Raw genomic sequence first — 19,900 nt, 5'->3', positions numbered from 1 at the left:
GTCGTTTTGCTTACTTTATAGTAATGATTCCTGCTATTCCGTGCATTGTTTTTAATGTGGGCACCATCTTAAAACAACTTCCGTTTTCAGGATGTTGTTTAGAGTTCTGATATGTGATCAATATTAAATGACAGTATTCTTTAAACAACCTGAAAATGAATACAATTACACAAGGCCTACATAAGATTTGAAGAACATGGTGGTTCCATTAAAGATGAAACAACTTTCATAGGAAATATTTTATTTTCAGCCATCACACGAAGGTAAAAGTCCTGCAGCTGATTCTGTGTGTTCCCAAGTCTCATTGCTCAGCTGATCTGGTTTGACCCCAATGTCACCTGCAGTCACTGACTAAAGTGTGATCCTGCATCTCCTGCCCTCAGTTCTAGCTGCTGCTAGAGAACACTGACCCCAATCTTCTCTCTCGCTTGCTTAATTCTAGTTTCTTTATCCTGAACTTCATTTGCACCATTCACAGTTTACCCGCTCAGATTAGAACGTCTTGTAGTTAACATCTAAAGATCAAGGGGTAGTGCACCACCCCTCCCTTTCTGCCTCCCTTCCCCCCTTTTGTAAAGAGGACCAACGCAATCACCATCTTTTCAAGTGGGGTCATTGGCAATTAGTAGCAATCTTTTCAATGAATGAGGACCCTCATGGGGGAGGAATAAAAGAACAAAGGGACCCATTTCACACAATGCTCCATGACAAGGCCCCTCCATTATTTGGAAATAGCCTCCATTTCCTCAAGCTCAGTGGGTTCTCCTGCTCCTTCTCTTCCTCTCCCTCCACCCCTGTGGCTGGGCTTGCTGGCAGCAGCACCTGGTGCAATTTTAGAGAGGAAGCTTCAAGAGAAAGCACTTCAAACTAGACAGTTTACAGAAATGAACCCTTTCAGTCCCGGCGAGATCTCAAAGGGGCAGGACTGAAAGAGTTAAGCATTCATTCTTTTCTTCCGTGTGCGTCCCTTTGTTTTCTGCTACAACCAGCTCTTAATATTACTAAACTATATCCACAAAGTCTAATTTGAAGGTAAATACTTTGATTAACAGTAACGGGTCTTGAACACTGTGTAGTTTAAAGGAGTGATGAAAGTGCCTGGAAGTATGTGTAACAGTCAAAGGTCAGATTTTAAAAATAATAATTATTCCACAAAAGGAAGGGTTAAAAAAAACTCTTGCTACACCGGTATGTGGGCTCTATTGAAACATTCACTCATACTTCTAGCATGGGCTTTGAATGGAGATTAGCCTACAAGCACTATTTCACTAGCCTGCTCATGATTCTTGACAATAAGACAGTATAAGAGACGTGCCAGAGCTCTGATGTTTTCATTGCTTTCTAAATTTCATTTACAGCATTATGACATTTAGCCATGATCAGTTTGCAGGTGCATACAGTGAATTTGAGCCAGGGCTGCATCCTAAGTGTATATCAGCTTTTTGCATGCATTATGCCTAGTAAATTGACTTGAGGTCCACAGGCTGATAGTAGAAGATTAAATTTATATGGTGCAGGTAGGCCAAACTGAGGTTAATGGCTAAACAAATGACCTCTCTCTACACTCTGTATGTTAGAATTCAACAGAGTTCCCTATAACATACTGGCTGCCAATCATATCCAAATAAAACAATTCTATAGCATCGTCTGAAAACAGAGACAGTCACTCTGCCTACTGTATAGGTCTGAAAGAATCATGTTGCTCAGCAGGTTCTGTTGCAGTGCCCCTACACCCCAAGAATTAACAGAGGGACAGTGAACCATCTGGAACAGAGACTCTTTCTGTCACTATAAATATGGGTCTGAAAATGTAACGTTACCTCATGCATTTGAAAAGTTTGAGATTAAGAACGATTTGTTTACATTTCTCCCACAAAACCACATAAAAGCCACAGCCACGATGGCTCTACACTAAAACCTGTGAAGGATGACAGTTTGTGGCAAGCTTGTTAAGGGTTAATTAATAAAGAGCAGAGTCCCACAAAGATGCAGGACTGTCCAGGACTCCCCGAGCTGTGCAAGTCATCTGCTGAACAGCAGTATTTTCCATATGGAGAATTGGAAAGGTTTATTGTGATCCACTATTTGTGAAGTTCTTGAAAGTCTTTTTTTGATTATTATTCAAAGAAAGAAAAAAAAAACATTGTTTATGATGTGGTGAGTGTGTTTGAGAGTGTACAGTATGTACATAACTCTTACCTCACAGCCCAGAGCATTATCCTTTAATTAGAACCCTCTGTTCTACAAAGAGAGGCTCCAAATCCCTATGTCCAGAGGGACACTCCTCAAACCATGAGTCACACTCTGGCCTCAGTGGCGCTCTTGTTATCGCTAGCCTTTCATAATGCAGGATTACCAGTCCATGCCACTCTGAACAGACGGCCTAAAGGTACAAGACAAGGGGTCCAGATGCTGAACCAGATCACAGTGCCTGCACATGTGTGCATGCATGCATTCATCCATTTAGATATTGTTTAAGGAAAATTGCACTTAAATCATTTACAAAGTTTGGATTCAGGCTTTTAACCTCTTGCTTGCTGTGCTTTGGCTACGCCTACCGTGTATTTATGTTTCAAATGAACACAGGGCTGTTTCCAGGTGCTCAAGTAAAGTGCAGTTCACATGCATGCACCAAACATTGAAAAATACTTTATAGCTGAGACATCAACACCTTCCCTTCCCTTTGTATTGGGCTATGTGAGGAATGGCCTGTCTATCTTCCAACAGCACACAATATTAGTTTACAGTTCAGCTGTTTTGAGTGAATTTATCTTTCCTAGACCTCGATTCAGGCAGCGTTGCGTGGTTTAAAGCCAATTTGCTTATTTCATTTTGTATTTCATAGTAATTCTTTTGGCCTCCATTTGGAATCTAGTTTGAATGTAAAAAAAAAAACTCTACATTGCATGCCATAACAAGTGTACTGTGTCCAAAATACTGTATTATACTCCAGTTTATTGTAGTAACTCAACATAGAAAATATGGTTTGTAGCACAAGTCTAGGAGGAATGAAAGGGGAAATCGCCAATCCAAGAGAATTAAGGCAGTTGATGGCTCGAGAGGATTAGACATCAGCGAGATGACAACTTCTGACCCAGCCACAACTGAAGGTTAAACTGTAGAATTAGGCAACTTCCACGGGCAACATATTTTTCATTTTAGGTTAGCATCAACCTAGATCATACTGAGCGCGCAATGTCCTGAAGTAATTATGGGGAGAAGACGTGTTTTAGTGTAAAGACTGAACATTTATAGAAAAGAAAGATCTCTGGAGACACGTAGGCAAATACAACACAACAGATAGATTAGATTGAGAGACACAAGTTGGACATCATTTTATTCTAACGTTATAGACAAGGAGACAGTAAAATCACAAAGATCCCTGAAAATCGCAGTAGTCTACCCTGATAGGCTAAAACTTCAGATCACATGGGAAGTCCCAAAGCTAGGACACAATTCTGTGAAACCTTCGGACCTCTCCCGGCCTGTTTATCACTGTTGCTGGTGTTTTCAGGTAACTTGGACAAGGTGTGCTAAGCAGAGATACTAAAGTTCAAATCTGTGCTGATATGCATGCAAGTTGCATTGTGAAATTCTGTATGGAGCAAATGATTTGAATTCCTGCACATATGCACACACACACACACACACAAAATGTATTTCTAGTATACTAGGATAATGTGCACTCAGATAATCAGGTAATGAGACAGGTCCCTTTAAGGCAAATTGCATAACTTATCCTAAAGACAAAGTTCACATTATCCTGTATAGTGGGAGTGGGCATGAGCAAACAGATTCTTCTCACCTGAAAGCCTGCCCCATCTCACTAGGTAATGCAAATACGCACCATGCTGGGATGTGATGAGCAAATGTGGTGTGTCAGGGGGTTATCTTTCCACACTTTTAAAACTGTGACCCTTTGGGCCAGAAGCAATTGTGCATCCTAACGAGACATCTATAAATACACTTATTCCGTTTCCCCCTGATGTGTGATCTTCATGAGGCTTTTACTGCCGGGGCGAGAAGGAGATCAATAAGAAGGGTGGCAAATTCTGAAAAGAATTCAAAATGCATTTGTGTGTGTTCAGATCCAAGCACCTGCAGTGCTAAAGCACTGTTAATGTGGCAGACTAGCTCCAGGGCTGCAAAGCTTCTCTTACTGTAACTTTGTAATATACAGTATGCATCACATCCCAATGCCTTTGACATGACAACAGACACTAATAACTTGTCAAATACCAATCTGAATCTCAGTTTTCCTGGGGAAATAGCCAATTTAAAAACAAATCCTATTAACGCTGACCACTATTTGGCAGACTTAAGAGAGTGGATTGATTGCAAGTAATAGATAAACTATTTCCAACATTGTTTTTCTTCCTGTTGAGTAAGCACTGTGTAACTCCCCTCGGACCCCCCATAATCCAGCTCAGTCTTACTCATGAATAGATGCCCAGTGCTCCTGTTACTGGTATCCCTGATCATTACCAAACAATAAACTATGCAAACAGCTAAGTACGGTATCAGCTATGAAAATGAGCACAGGATATGACAGCATTAACCATGTGCATGTTTTATTTGGCAAGAGTTTCCAAGCTAAGAGGCAGAGTTCAGCTTGTGGTCGTTTCTAAACAGAAGAAACTTAAAAAACTGACTGCCTGAAGCAGATACTGACAAAAACGTTTATTTTATTTTTATTTTTTAAACTGAAATTTAAATATCTACTGGGCTAGTATGAAGTGGCGCAGGGTATACCCACTTTGCCTTGCAAATGCATGGTTTGAGAAAGAATCGGCACCTTGATTAACTAAACTCTAACTGTCGTCTGAGGTCACTAACTGTAATAATCTTCACTGCAAGAACACTGTGAGCGGTGTTCTCTCTTTAGTTCACTCTCTGACTTGAAATACTAAAAACACAATCAAGGTCTTTCAGAATGTACTGTCAGCTTGGCCTAACAGCAAATTTACCAAATTATTGAATTATAAATGATTGAATCAAGCACTGTGCATATTAAATAGATTTGTATCAGCTTAATACGCTTTTTCAAAGGAGCTCCAGTCCTGGAGCGAATAAAGGGTTGAGTCTACACACTCCTGGCGAAGCAAATCACGCACACTTCAGAGGAGCTCATTGACCTGATTCAATGTCTGTATCTCTAGCGGACACCTCCATGGACCACGAGCCCATGACTGCTGCTGCCTGTGTGTATGACAAAGGATGAGATCATCCCTATCGGTCGCTTCCGAGCTATTCAAACCAGCTGCTCCATGAGAAAGGCACAGAGGAAACTGCAGCTCCTCAGAGCAATCACTCATTCAGCCAAGATAGGGAGAGAGAAGCCCGAAGAGCTCTGATGAGGTCATTTGCATTACGATGCTCCGCGGTGTGCGCTGTGGAAGACAGATTGGTACGAGATGGCCACGCGCAGTGTGTGCGCACCCTCGTTTACTCTGGTTCCCTCGATGGCTGTGAGTCAAACTCGTTGTCTGTTGAAATAGGCTGCTTCCCTCGGTGCATGTTGCAAATGACAACTAAGTGCCTGAGCATTACACAACCTATTAGCCATCTGTTCCAGTGGGGGAAAAGGCTTGGGTGGGAGATTGCATTTTATTCCCCTTAATAGCTGGACGTCTTAAAATAATTTGAAACACGAGATATGCCTTTTTATTATTGTTATTCAGGACATACTGTGTCAGCATGCAAACTGTAAAATGACCACAACTAGGAAAGGAATTCAGCTTAGTAGACACTAACAGATGGCCAGAAATTGGACTCATTTCGAAATACAGCTGCTTTTAAGGAGTGTTTTGTATCTTGGCTCTATCTGACTTGCTACTAAAGAATTATATTGCACACATATTGATAAAAACAGGATACATCTCATTGGCTGCGCCCCGCTGTTCTGTTGGAAATTCCAAACGCACTATCCTTCAGATCAGATGGTATATCCCATGCAAGTTCTCAATAATGAAGCTCCTTATGACTGCTCTCTTCACAGGGAAATCACATTGGGTGCTTGTGCTCAGCATAGGTGAGCAGCACAGTTAACATCTGAATGAAAGTCACAACATGACATTATCAGTGGGTAGACAAGCCTTATTTACTTGCATATCACTTTGTACAATAAAACAGCATATAAAAACTAAACCACAGCAAATAGTAACCAAACAAACACATGCCAGACATACAAAGATAATGATTCGTTAGAACAAGCGCAACATACATCTCACTGGGAGATACGTGGGAGTCCTTTTGAAAGGTTCTGAGACTCAACCCCCTCCACACACACAAACAGTAGAAGAATGAATTTCTCCTGCAGAAATAGAGCGAGGGGTCTGTATGCGCTCTGACGTGGTGCTGCACTAGAAGCCCCCTGTGTTTCACGATTCACTTCCTTCCTTTTCATCAGTCACCTCCAATCCCCATGCAGCACCTGGCACAGAGGTGTCGGCTCACTCCCCCAGCAGGTGTAAATGGAACACACATGCAGGGCATGGGCCAGCGCAAAAGGTGAATCACAGCCCAGGAAATGACAGCAGTGCTTAACCATGCGCTCCCCTTCCGGGATCGGAATGCCATTTAAACAGCCAATGGCGCTCGCCCCTGCAGCTCCACTGAAATGAAAACATTGTCACTTCTCCACACCCCTCTTAATTTATACACTGCCTGGCTACTACCTGCAATCTGTCCAAATACAAAGCGCTAAGTGGCTTACAAAGGAGGGTTATACACTTCAGAAAAAAATAAAGATTACATCTTTGATATAATTTAAAGCAGGCTTTTTTTTAAAAGAGACAAAGGAACACTTGTGTGCACCTTTTAAAGACCAAACAAGAGTGTGAAACACCAGGGGTCATTTTAATGAAGCATCTGCACCAGTGCAAAGATCGCACCATTTTTATTTCTTGAGAAAATGCTGTTAATGTCACCTGCAATAACATCTTGTGTTTTTTGCTTTAATGCATACGCAAATGGTTGGAAACAATCTATCCTTATAAACACTGCTCTGGACACTGAATCAGTGCAGGAGTTCAATGCCTTATGTCCATAGGGTTTAGAGGGCTGACAGACAGAAACAGTCTTTTCTAGTAAGCGCTATGGGACAAAGTGACCTGTGATCCCCACAGCATTTATTTCCTGTGTTTAAGACAGATGGCATTCTGGAATTCTCATTTTAGGCTTGCACTGGAGAGCACTCACACACACACACACACACACACAACTGTAGATTAAACTCGGCAAGCTAAAATAAACAGCATGTAAAACAAAAGATAACTTTAAGACCAGACCTCCACTGGACTGTGTTGAAAATGTATTAATATCTGATTTGCTCTCACTGTGCTGAATTTTATTGATAAGTCTCACACTAACTGCAATTTAACATATATTAATTTAACACATTCTTAAAAAACTAAATCACCAAGACCTACATCCACCACACATGAATGCACATGGAAAAAGGGACGTTTGACATACAGACAGACAGACAGATGCCTCTATATAACCCCAAAATTCGATGTCTACATAGGTCAGCTCACCACTAACTTCAAACCAGAAGCTGTCTTCTGGAACTTTTAGTCAAAACATCTTCTAAAAGATTCAACCATGGTTTTTAAGTGGATTCAAAACTGATGCTACAAGGACATTCAAAATATATGCTTTAACCTTAAATGAATGAATATACAACACAAAATGAGTGATCAACATGTGGATACAAGGTGCTTGAATAATATATATTTGATACATGGTAGAAAAAATAATCAACTTTAATTCTATAATGAATCCAGAAATGACAAACCACGAATGGTAGAGAACTGCAAAAAGAATGCATTCTGAATCAAAACTGCAATCGTAATTAGTGTGTGTGGTCTGCACACCTAGTAAAAGTGGCATTGAATCATAGGGGGGCATTCCTGGCTCCATGGGTGCCAATATTTGACATTCTGTTGTTTGTATATATGAAGTAAAATGTTCTTTGGGTTGCTTTCAGTCTCCTAGTCTTTTAAAATAATTTATTTGACCTTTATTTCAACCACTGACATGTGGACAATACATGTAGTTAATACTAATAAACTAGCTGTCGAATAGAAGTTGTAGATGCAAAATATTGCTTGACAAAAGAGGTTGCTAAAACATAATATAATGCCCGTGCTGTGCTCCTTTCAGCAACTGATCCATTCAATCGGCTCAGACAGTTGAATGTTTGCAACTCCTGCCAAGAAAATAAATGACACATTACAAGGTATCAGTACCATGTAGGTCACAATGACACATTTACAAGATGAAGAATAGTATGGGAGGTTTAACGAAAACTGTCCAACTTGTGCTTAGGAACCCCTTATATGTTTTATCACAACTGGATGAGCTTTTCACAAGAACCTGCATTCCTAAAATGGAAGTAAATGCATTAGCTACTATATATTTCCATAAAAACATTCATTGAAGTCACTATCCTGTACCCAAACACGCATATTAATGAGATCCTATTTTGGTGTAGTTTGAGCACAACTGGAGGATCTAAAATAATACATCCAAAGTATTAAACAAATGACATTCAGTGACCTAAACCTTTAACAAAGACTTGCTGTTTTAGTACATTAGATTCTATTAGAGAAATTCAGTTTGTATAAAAGATGATACTTTTATTTATTTTGATTGTTTGTATTAACGGTAACAAAATGTGTTTTAACAGTTTTCAGTTTTACAGCTGGGTGTGTCTGAGGCACGGCGTTGTTCAAGCAATTGACCCCAGGGAATAAGTTACCAGCATTAACTCAAAAAGTTTATTTTACTAATACTTGCTTTTATAGCTTTTTCTGTTTGTTGTGCTTAAGTTGTAAATTAAATCACGAGGCCTAGACAAACACAACGCCTCTGTACATGTATCTTACTCAAAACAGAAATAGAAGTGAATGCTTTTGGAAAGCTGATGTTGATATTAATGAAGTGCTATGTTTCACCAGTAGCACATTCTCGATCCTAAATCACGTATTTCAAGACGTAAGGGACAGAAAAGCTCAAGGCACATAACAACATGTTTACACTTACCACCCCAAGTTAAAAAACTTTCTTCTCAATTCAGGTAGGCTGCCTGTTTATACTTGCAGTCTTTACAGTTGAAAAGGATTTAATCATCTGTGCCATGTATGCACAGACATCTGGTAAAAGCATATTCTGATTGTTAATGCTTCATACACAGACAATCTGAATACAAGCAAACTTCAGAAGATAATTAACATCTTAGCATAATTGTCCCTAGTTTTTTAATATTCAGTAATTTAATGACTTCAGTTCAATCACAGTCGACAGTAAATTGTACATGTACTATATACTGTTAAGTGTCTTTTACTAATACACTGTTTTCAATATTTTATATAGCACAAACAGATAGCTAATGTGGGAGAACTGTAAAATACGGTGCAAGTATGCAAGTCTTGAAGATGAATACATTTATAACCTAGTCTGTGCCTTTTAGAGTGGTTCAAACTTTGCAAATACATCTGTCTGACATTTATTACCACTGTTGTGTGTTTGATTCTTTTTAACTGCAACCAAGTGCAGTCCTGTCTAGGCGACAGTTGTTCAAGGTGTCACATGTTGTAGCTGAAAAAGCAGAGAAAGGACACTAGTAGTTGCATTTCATTAATGGAAAACGCAGGGCCGTAGGTAGTTATGTAACTAAAACACTAGGCTGAACAGTATTGAATGATGCATGTTGTTTTATTAACGGGTGGGGATTTGAAAAACAAGTTTAGCATTGGCACACTGACTCTAATAAATATGTTTTCAAGACTTTGCAGAGAAAAAAGGCTGCTAAAGCTACATATTTCTACACAACCTCAAAACTGCCATGTTTAAGTGGTTTAAAGGGTACACCATAGTCCTGATCACAAACCCTGGGTTCCACAGCCCTTGGTTTACTAACGTACAGGCAACAGATTTAAAAAAAAAAAAAAAAGACAAAATCCAGCACCAATGCTATATAAGTGACATTTATTAGATGTTTTGCTATATTTACAGTCTTACATGTTATTTTAACAATAAAAAAACAAGATGCAGTACTACTTGGCAGAAAGCACAAAATAATGAATCAGTCCATTCTTACAATGCAGTAGAATGGTTCTGCTTACACACAATATTACATCAGATTATTAAAAGCAAATTGTACATGAATCTCAGGGATCATCTCAAAAGTTCTCAAGTCGGCCTTAATAGTATATCACTTTTAAACCACATTATGATTTACAGAACTGTTTTGCAAAAGGGAGGAAATATTTCTATTGCCCTAATAAATGTTTTTAAAGTGCCTGGCATTGATTTCTGCCTCATATTGAATGAATAAAAAGACTCATTTGGTCAGCTGATGCACATACTTCAGGATTATGGTAAAGCAAAAAATGTTGTCTATGTAGTTTTCTCCAAGAGCAGCAGCATTTTTGTTCCAATTGCAAATCATTCTTTGTTAAATCACCAGGTGCTGTAGATGACATAATCTGCAGAATTTCATTATATCCAATCCACAGGGTCTTTATGGTCAAATCCTCACACGAGAGGTCAACGTTAAGGTCACTGCTAGCCTGAAGTGTGTATATAATAGTACAAAAATAAACTCTGTATTTCAAATGCTTTCTAAGACATGGTTAAAACGAATGTAGCCACATCATTATTGTAGACTGAATTTGAATCCAATGTCTAAAAAACCACCTAGCCACAACTTGAGGTCTAGGTCGTGTCTCCAAGATATTGTTGTTTGATGAGTTTAAATAAGCCTGCCATTTTTTTTCCTTAAAATGAGTCAAAAGGCAAGCTGTGACCACCTAAATTTTCAACTGGACAAAACCTTTGACCGATGGGTCCAATTGCACCCTGGAAAGTCATTATTTTGATCATAGAGACCTAATAGGTGACTATGCCATGCAGGTTATTAAAAAACAGATGGTAAGACATAAAATAATCCCAGAGTACATTTAAAGTTTGAATGAGGCCTTTAATATGTATTTTTAACAAAACAACACTACAGAAATTGGCAGGGTAGTAGCCAGAGCATTACAATGATAATGAAAACTGAAAGCCTGTAGTACTGCCTTGGTTCTTTTAGTTATTTATTGATTTATTTTCTTTTTTTCTTGCAAACTCAGCTAATTATAGAGAAAGAATCCTCCAACTGTATTGTGTATTTCTACCCTTTCCATTAACTATATATATTTAAGTTATACATGTGTGAAATAAGATTAAAAGCACTATATCTATTTATTTTTTTTACAATTTTCTAGGTATTGCAAATTGCATTTAAAAACATTATCAAATAAACACTGCATTAAAATGTTTCAAGATATTGAAAACCACTATCTGAACTACTGAGAGCCCCCATTTCTGTAAATCATGACCAGCATCTTAACACTAAATGTTGTTTCCAAATCAAGGAACAGAGAAAAGATAAAGCAAGACTGCCCTCTACTGGCTAAAAGGGCACAGTGCATGCCATTTAACTACAAACAGATATATAAGGCGTTATTCGTACATCACAGACTTAATTGCAATAGCACTTAAACATTAGCCACTAATGATTGGTTACAGAATTTTCAGCATCCACTAGTAAAATTGTACATCTAGAAACATATAGAAAGAAATGTCTCATTCTTAAACAGTATTGAAGTATTTAAAGCAGTGATTTCTTTTTGTCTTTTTAAGTCTTCAGTGATCGAGGTCCTGATTCCTTTCCTGCAGGGGGCAGTTGATTTGTGAAGGAGATTTTTCTTCCAGAACTCATAAGTGCAGGAAGGCATTTTTTTTTTAGAACACATCTGTGGGAGAAGGACACTGAAACTATAACTCAATGTAATTCTATTGTCAGAAAACGGATGAGGCTCCTACAGTAAAGAATGCAGGATACCTTCAAGTATAGAACCTGTGCAAGTCCTTTAATGATCATTTGACCCAGACTGGCAGTCCAGTTGGGAGTATGGGTTAGATGGTTTAAATTATTAAATGATGATTTTTTTAAAGTAAAATATTTCCTAGAGAAAAACAACTGAGACGGAGTTCACTTTTCAAGCGGTGTGCTACATAGCTATTGCCAAGTTCTTTTCATTTTATCTGGTCCTTTTCACAGTGGCATTGTCTTCTATGCAGAACATAATGTAGAAAATAAATCTTCTGAATTACGTTATAAATTCCTTTCATGAAATGAAGTCAAACCATGCTGTCAGAATTGTTATTTTATCCACACTCGTGTCTCATAACAGTGCAATGAGACTAACGTATATGAATCTAGGAAATAGAAACAGGTCTAATACCAGTATTAAGAATGTATGTAAATGTTAAGAATAAAACAGACTTGTGAAAGTACATTAAGCCTACGCACCAGTACAAAGAGTAAACGCCTCAGCAGAGCCTTGCAATCAGTCACATTGGTTTATGTAGCTTCTGTGAGAAAGCTTGCATTCACATGAAAATGCCTGAAGAAATCCACCATGACTGTTGAACCACAAGCAATCATCTAGCTTTACAGCTACAAATGTGTTCACAATCAACCGCCCTCACTCAGTCTTACGATCACCTTTGACTCTGAATCAAATAGGTTGTACGCATAAACAACCCATGCTCAAAGTTTGGGTAGGTGCACCTTTCCTTCTTGAACCTGCCTGAAAGCATGCAATTAGAGTCTTTAAAAGAACAGTATTTTTTATTGTATTTGTTTATTATCGTAATATATACCTTTAGTAAATGAAGAGGACTCGGGTTCTGGGGAGAGTGGAAAAAGAGTCCGACATTTTCCGAACCTTGGCGTAGTTGATGAAGCCCCTGAGAAACAGAAGGAACCCTGCAAAAACAAAATACAAGCATGTCATGATTTATTCAACTGCTCTACTATTACAGTAAACTACTCCAGAAGAATTCACATGTGCTACCCTGACCTGCACTACAACTTTATCCCAAGCAGATTCAATAGTCTTTCCTGCATTGTTCACATCTGCACCGTCACCTAACTTACTTCAACTGCCTGCTGTGCTTTTTGTTTTGTTTTGGAACTCTCTTTTTAAACACCTTAATTTACTCTTTGGAGTAAAAGGCTTTGAAAATCAGCCCCTTTGTGTTTCATTTTTCGACTTTTTGTTCATCAGTTTCCAGTCATGCTGCGCATGATTCACTCCAGAATACCTCCAACGGTGTCAGAGTCTTGTATATTTATACATACAGAAATAAAACAGCCCACTTACCCAGTACAAGGAACACCCACCACAGCCAGTACTGACCATCAAAGTATCCAGGAAAATAGGTGGAAAACTATGAAGTTAAAACAGATTAAATGTCAAATTCAATGTTCAATGTACAGCACCTTACACATATACACACACACATTACTTTCGTCTCTAATGCTATAGACTGCGGTGTTGCTTACCCGGACAATAAGGATCCACTTGATGAGTGAGAGACCAAACCCAGAGATAGCCCCGTATCGACCTGCAGCCGAGGTGGTCAGGCAGAAGGACAAGAAGAACCCAATCCAATTGAAGAGGAATGCCACTGGAAATTAAAAAAATAAACATAGCATGAAGAAATTCAGCAGTCTGGTACCTGCTCCCTTGGCAACAAAAGACAGAGTACACCTTCCTGGATAGTCAGGAAGGCTGAGGGAAGAGGACATGATCGATCCCAAATGCTTTGGTAACGCTTTTGTTTAAAGATCCACTAGAAGTGCTTATATACAATCTCGAAATATTTTATTAATTATGCTCCTAGCAGTTATACATTATGATTTGAAATAACAACATTGAACGGAAATACTTTTTCACAGCACGAAATGTCAGTATAAATGCAATTAAATACATATCCACTAGGTGGCATCATTTTTACATTAAACTGCAGTCTTTCCAACATGAACCGAAACCTATCCAACATAAGCATGACTTACTGAAGAAAGTCAGCATGAATATGCCATCATTTCCTATCCTTAACTGGTCAGCATCATCAAAGTCCTCCCGGGCCACAAAATCATCCTCCTAGAGAAAAGACAAAACTGTAATTATCTCTCAGGAGTACTATATCATAACCCAGCAAGGAAGACTGGATTGAGATCCTTGCTAGAATGGAAGCATTCATAATTCATCATCACATTTAAGGCTACTGAAAACAAGGTTTAATGAAGAACAATATAGCCTGCAATGCTGCCCTTGTCCAACAGTGAATTCAACTTTGCTAAAAGTCCCCCAGGATCGGGGGAAGATTGGGATAGAGGTCTGTAAGAGTCAAGCCTTATACAACTTTTCTGTTATAATTTCTAAAGGCATTTAAAATTAAAATACCTCTATTCCTTAAGCAAGCATAAGCTACTTATGTATTATATATTTCCTGTCTAAACACCTGTTGAAGGAAGGAACTGCATGGCTGTTTGTAGGTTTTTTTTTTTGTCTGCAGGGGGAACAAATAGGACTTTCGCTTAGAAAGCAACACTATTTCTCCCCCAAATATTTCAATCGGTAGCAGTTTCACACCCACACTTTGTCTATTACTGTACCTCCAGAGTCACATCATCCAATGTGTCCAGTCGTTCCCTGTGCTGTACGTATGCAGTACATGGCAAAGACACAAACCGATACAAGGGGGGTGGAAAAAATCAAATAACACGTAAAACAGACTTCAGTCCTTTTGTCATTTAACATACAACTATAATGAATTCCAATTTTTAATTCCTCAACGGTTAAAATAACTAGTATTGAGAAAGAATGTAATTCAATGTTTTCTCTTAAAGAAAGACTGTTCACAACAGAGTAGCGCTGTATCATTTAAAAGGTGTACTAAACGATGAAGGAGTTCTGTAGTCTTAGCTGTATTTATCATGTTAAGAAAATTCCTGGAATGTGGCTTTTCAAGTAACAAACAGTCATTTTCTTTAAACCACACACCGAGCAACACCAACATCACTGGCTTCACATGTCATTTAAGATTGAATCCAGAAATAAAGATTATCTTTTTTTTATTTATTTTTTTACCTAATTTTATGCAGGCAAATCTCCATGTGCCAAGAATGACAAACTGAAGAAAGGGCAATGGTCATACAGAGACAGGAATGCATTTTTTCAGTTGCTTACAGAAGGGTACATGGCATTGTAGAGGAAGTACTTATAACCATGTATTTTGTATAATAATGTCTACACAAACTGTAGGTCATCCGTGGCTGTTTTAGCCAGATGGCCCTATTCAGATCTGGAACTTTGTAGGCTACACTGTCAGACCTGTTCTATTTTGGCTGAAATATTCTATGTGGTCTTCACCATCTCTCTTATATCTTATCCCACATGCTAAAATAAGCTGAAACAATTTCCCTTCAATTAAAAGGCATGCCGATTGCGTTTTATATGTTCCCTGTTTTTCTCCCAAGGTAGGATTTTGTCCCCTCCTTTTCTCATCTACTACCATAAATCTATGAAAAAGATATTAACAGCCTTAAGATTACACTACATTCACAATGCACAAATGCATGAACACCTGAAATAAGAAACTCTGTTTCTAAAATGTAAAAATTAAAATAAAAACTCACCCTTCCAGAAACAAGAGGAATAGTTGCTTCTGCCTTAGTTCTTTCAGCTTCATCGTAAGACGGGAGCGTTGTGGCAACATTATACGAAGGGGGGTTTGGAAAACCAGATTCATCTTTATAATCAAAGTAAGCTGAATAAGGGGGAAAAAATTATAAATTAGAATATACTTGAAAACACAATGGTATGAAGAGGACACATAGGTTTGATTGGCGAATACCATCAGCCATTTCATCTCTTTGTTTTACTTATTTCAAACATTTTTTCAAAAGCACACTAGTTGCTCAGATTCCACATACTGCATTCGTGGTATAAAACCTGAACATTACGGATGTAAGCAGACACAACAAAGAACATCATGATGTTTAGTAGATAGCTTTGTCTTTTGTGCACTTCTACTTTAGGTCACCATGAAGAGCATTTAGCCTCTGTCACAGAAAGAGCAACGAGCAAGCAAGGTTTAATTCAAAACTGAAAACACAAAGAAAAGAACTGCAGCACCAAATGGCACCAAGACACTTAAATGGCAGTATGTAGTATTATTGTGCTTCCTTGGTGCTTTATTATTGTTCCCTTACCTGCGTTGTCTGCTGCAAGGCTGCTGTAGGATGGAGGAGCGTCTGGGACAGTCTGTGAGCTTTCTCCTAGTTCCTCCTCATTTTGCAACTAGGTACCAAAGAAACAGAAAACAAAAAAAATAAATGAAATCTTACCAGTTTTGCCGTTTTTGGTTTTTTGGGGGTTTTTTAAACTTTTTTTGTCAATAAAGTGCACATTTTGTGTTTTCCCCAAGTTGCAAGTATCTTTTGGAATTTCTATGTGGAATCAGCAAGTACTGAAAGGGACTATTCAAACACACACACGTTATCGCACCTTACCCTTTCAAAGATTCTATAAATGACAACTGCTGGGTTAGCGTATCGCGTTCTATGAACTGCACTGTGACCCATAGGATTCACTTTGCTTTAACCCCTCAGGTCCATGCTGAGCCTGTAGCAACAGTTGGAACCCTTGACAGGGTCAAATCTGTCCAGCAGGCTTTTAAATAAAGCCACAGACAGAATTTGATATTCCAACATTTTACTGCCAAAAAAAACCACCCACATACAGTAACCAACTATTGGGGGGAAAAAAGCATCACAATGTCCCCTACTATAAATCTGACAAAAAGATACATACACTTTCATAAGGCTTACCTTTTTTCTTTTTTATGTTTGAGTCTGCAAAAAGCAATTTATGAAATTACAGAGTATACTGTAATTAACATAACTGACAGTAGTATAAGGCTAATGTGGAAAAACTACAACAACTGGAGGAAGGGACCCAAAATCTCACACAAATGCATGAGATGGAAGGTGGAATAATGAAACAAAATAGCTTAAAAAGAGTGTCAAACAGACAAAAGTGGGCAAGGAAGACTGGTGAAATATGTTACAATAATGACCACATGAAGCATCAACTCCTGTACAACTTGTGCATTTATTCTGATCGCACTGAAATGTTCATGTTTTTCTCTGCTGACAACTGGGGTTTGCTTTCATTACTAAAGGTGCAAACTGGAACAGGACCTGGATGTGTGGAATTGCATCATTCCCCGGTTAATGAACAAGCATGCCATTCATCACAAACGTCTGGAGTGGTAATTAAGTATTCAAACACACCCATTAATTTTAGTTCACACTCATCCCAATGCAAAACTCACGCAAGACAGCCAACGTCTACGAAAACGTGAATTTCCTCCTGCCCTATTGCCTCAATTTAAAACCTGGGTCTTACAATTCTGCTGGAGAGATGTATTATTTACTTTAACGTAGCTTGCACTACTCCTGACACACTCAACGTGAGCATCTAACCCTTCCAAAGCCCTCTTCAAACCACCTCCATGGTTACAGCTGCAGCTGAAGTAGCACTACGCACAAATCACCAGTTCCAAAAGACAGACAGACTTGTTTACTGAAAAATAAAAAGAACAACTACATGCGCATAATCTGCTGTCTTATTTTTTGGCAAACGCATTATCTAAGACAGCTGAATACTGCCCAACACAATAGACAATAAACCAATTATGTTCTTAAGTAGATTACAGTACAGTCTGCTGCAAGCACAGAGTACATAATACATAAATAAGTGCGGAAATAGGGCGACACAAGAGTCAAGTGTGTAAATGATGTGGGAAAAGGGATTTTGTCAAAACACTCCTTACCTACAGTACACGGCTCCTATAGCCGTTCACAAACGACTAAATAATATACTGTACTCTTCAACTGGTGAAGGACAGCTTTAGTACCAAAAAAATTAATAAATTAAGAACGGTATTTTGGCAGTGCTGTGACAGGGTTGCCATAGTAATGATGGAAGATTGTTGACAGACCGAAAAAGCTGCTGGTCCTAAGTCAATGGCAATCCAAAAGAGCAGAGAATGTTCTACTGCCCATTTTCTCAAGCTCTAGGGTAGTAGCAAAACACAAGCATTAAATCAGATTACAGCTGGACACAACGGGTTCAAGAGATTTCACAAAGGTTAGTCAGTGGCTTTCAAACCATTACAGAAAGAAGTGTGTGCACTTGTGAGCTGTGCTGCTGGTCACATGGTCACAGTGCTAAAATAATCAGTGGTACTCAAACACCATCAGATTGGTCATATTTTAAACATTAACATTGCTGTTTTAGTGCTGCCTGGAACAAAAACCTGTAGGCCAATTTTACATTATGTCTCATGTGGTACCACACCTTTTTTTATTTTTGTTTTAGTAAGCTAACTGTATATGTCTAGCGGTATTTCTGAAATACTGACTGAGAACCTAAACATGTAGAAACATGTACTGTAAAACCTACCCTTTAAATCTTAACGCATCTGTTCATTAATAAGTAATAAGTAATAATAATAATAATAATAATGTGTTGATGTAAAATGTATTCCCTATCCTACTGTATCACACTAACGACCTTTGTGCTGACGCGTCGGCAGAACTAAACTGTTGCCTGGGTACAGCAGTTCCGTTTGCAACAGTCATGGAAAAAATAACACTCCTGTTTCTTCGATGAAATAAAATATCTCACAACCTCAGTCTCGGCCTCGCTCTTTAGTTGTTTCCCTGAAGCTCAATACATTTTCTCACATACATCTAAAAAAATGTACGCTTTTGAAAAACGAAATGCCATCCCTATTGTTACACCATCAACCTCCCATTTTATTGAATTTTGGGGACCACACTGTGCTTCGTATTACTTATGCTTAGATTTCCCACAAACTATATCAAGTAGATAGCTAACCGTGTTCCTTTTACGTTGCTGTGAAGTCATATTCTTTATATTCCGATTTCTGTTTTCATCACAATTCAGAATGCCATTTAACAACCAACAGGCCTCAAACACTGTACGTTCCCTTTAATCCAGCTTCTATCAAATTATTAATTATTATTATTATTATTATTATTATTATTATTAATAATAATAATCTTTAAAAAAAGGGCCAAAATAAAAACTGCTTGTGTACTTGGCATTTAAGACTACACCACTTACTCTGTCCGTTAGTAATATCAACTCGGGTTTTATTTATAAGAATTGTCAGCTAAAACAATCTTCATTTTTTATTTTTATTTTTAAACACACACAAAAATCCTAACACGTTCAATCTATTTAATAAAATGTAGCTGTACATACTTGGGGAAAGTTATTTAGACGCTTTTGGCTTCAGCTAATGTTTGAAAATAAGAAGGCCCGTCAACAATATCTTATCCCCGGTGTTTCCATTCCACCCCGCCTGTTCTCCCTCGAACCAGTCGCCGGCTCCCTCTGCCTAGTTAAGCACGCAAGTTCAACACACTTCCGCTTACCTGCTGATATCCGCTGTTTTGTTCAGCCATTGTGCTTCCCAGGAAAGACCCTTTACTTCTCGTTATGGAATAAAAAAAACGATATATATTTTCTCTTTTAAACGTAGTATAGAGTGAAATAATCGTGTCTTATAAGCGACGACTGTGCTCCCGACGTTTGGTTTCTACAGCCCTTCGTGTTACAATTCCTGTAATGGCACTGTCAGCCTGTATACAAAACAATGTCGAATACCGCCACCCCAGACCTTAAGCAACTGCAAGCAAAAATGTTCCATTTCTTAAAGCAAAGATTTTTTTTTACCCAATGACTGTAATTTATCTTTTCACTCAAGAGAATTACCCTATACATACACACACACACACACACACACACACACACATATATATATAGTAATTCGACAGCCTAAATTATATAATCCAAGGCAACTTTCCATTCCATTCCATTCTGTATCAAGTTTATTTTTACCTATGTCTTTTAACTATGCCCTTTTCCAATCACAATGTTTAGTTCATTGTTTTTCAATG

General features: G+C 38.3%; 1 protein-coding gene across 1 annotated transcript; it reads right to left on the bottom strand.

Annotated features, from left to right (window-relative positions):
- Positions 1–9,976: 9,976 nt before the first annotated feature.
- LOC117413424 (NEDD4 family-interacting protein 1) lies at positions 9,977–19,695 on the bottom strand. The gene is made up of 8 exons (XM_034022599.3): positions 19,376–19,695; positions 16,118–16,205; positions 15,542–15,672; positions 13,916–14,003; positions 13,403–13,527; positions 13,221–13,287; positions 12,718–12,823; positions 9,977–11,804 (listed from the first exon to the last, which is right to left on the bottom strand). The coding sequence occupies exons 1-7, from the start codon at positions 19,403–19,405 to the stop codon at positions 12,720–12,722; spliced, it is 633 nt and encodes a 210-aa protein (XP_033878490.3). The 5' UTR covers positions 19,406–19,695; the 3' UTR covers positions 9,977–11,804; positions 12,718–12,719.
- Positions 19,696–19,900: the final 205 nt, after the last annotated feature.

The sequence above is a fragment of the Acipenser ruthenus genome, chromosome 23, assembly GCF_902713425.1.
Source record: "Acipenser ruthenus chromosome 23, fAciRut3.2 maternal haplotype, whole genome shotgun sequence".
In the NCBI taxonomy this organism is placed as follows: Eukaryota; Metazoa; Chordata; class Actinopteri; order Acipenseriformes; family Acipenseridae; genus Acipenser; species Acipenser ruthenus.
Note: the sequence above shows the minus strand (reverse complement) of the source record. Positions and strands in the feature narration are given on the sequence as shown.

Coding starts and splice junctions, on each gene's coding strand:
- LOC117413424 (XM_034022599.3), bottom strand. CDS start 19,405: ATGGCTGAACAAAACAGCGGATATCAGCAG. Junction 14,004..15,541: donor TTCCTCTTGTTTCTGGAAGG/GTGAGTTTTTAT, acceptor TCTTTTCTCTAG/GAGGATGATTTTGTGGCCCG. Junction 13,288..13,402: donor AGTGGATCCTTATTGTCCGG/GTAAGCAACACC, acceptor TTAACTTCATAG/TTTTCCACCTATTTTCCTGG.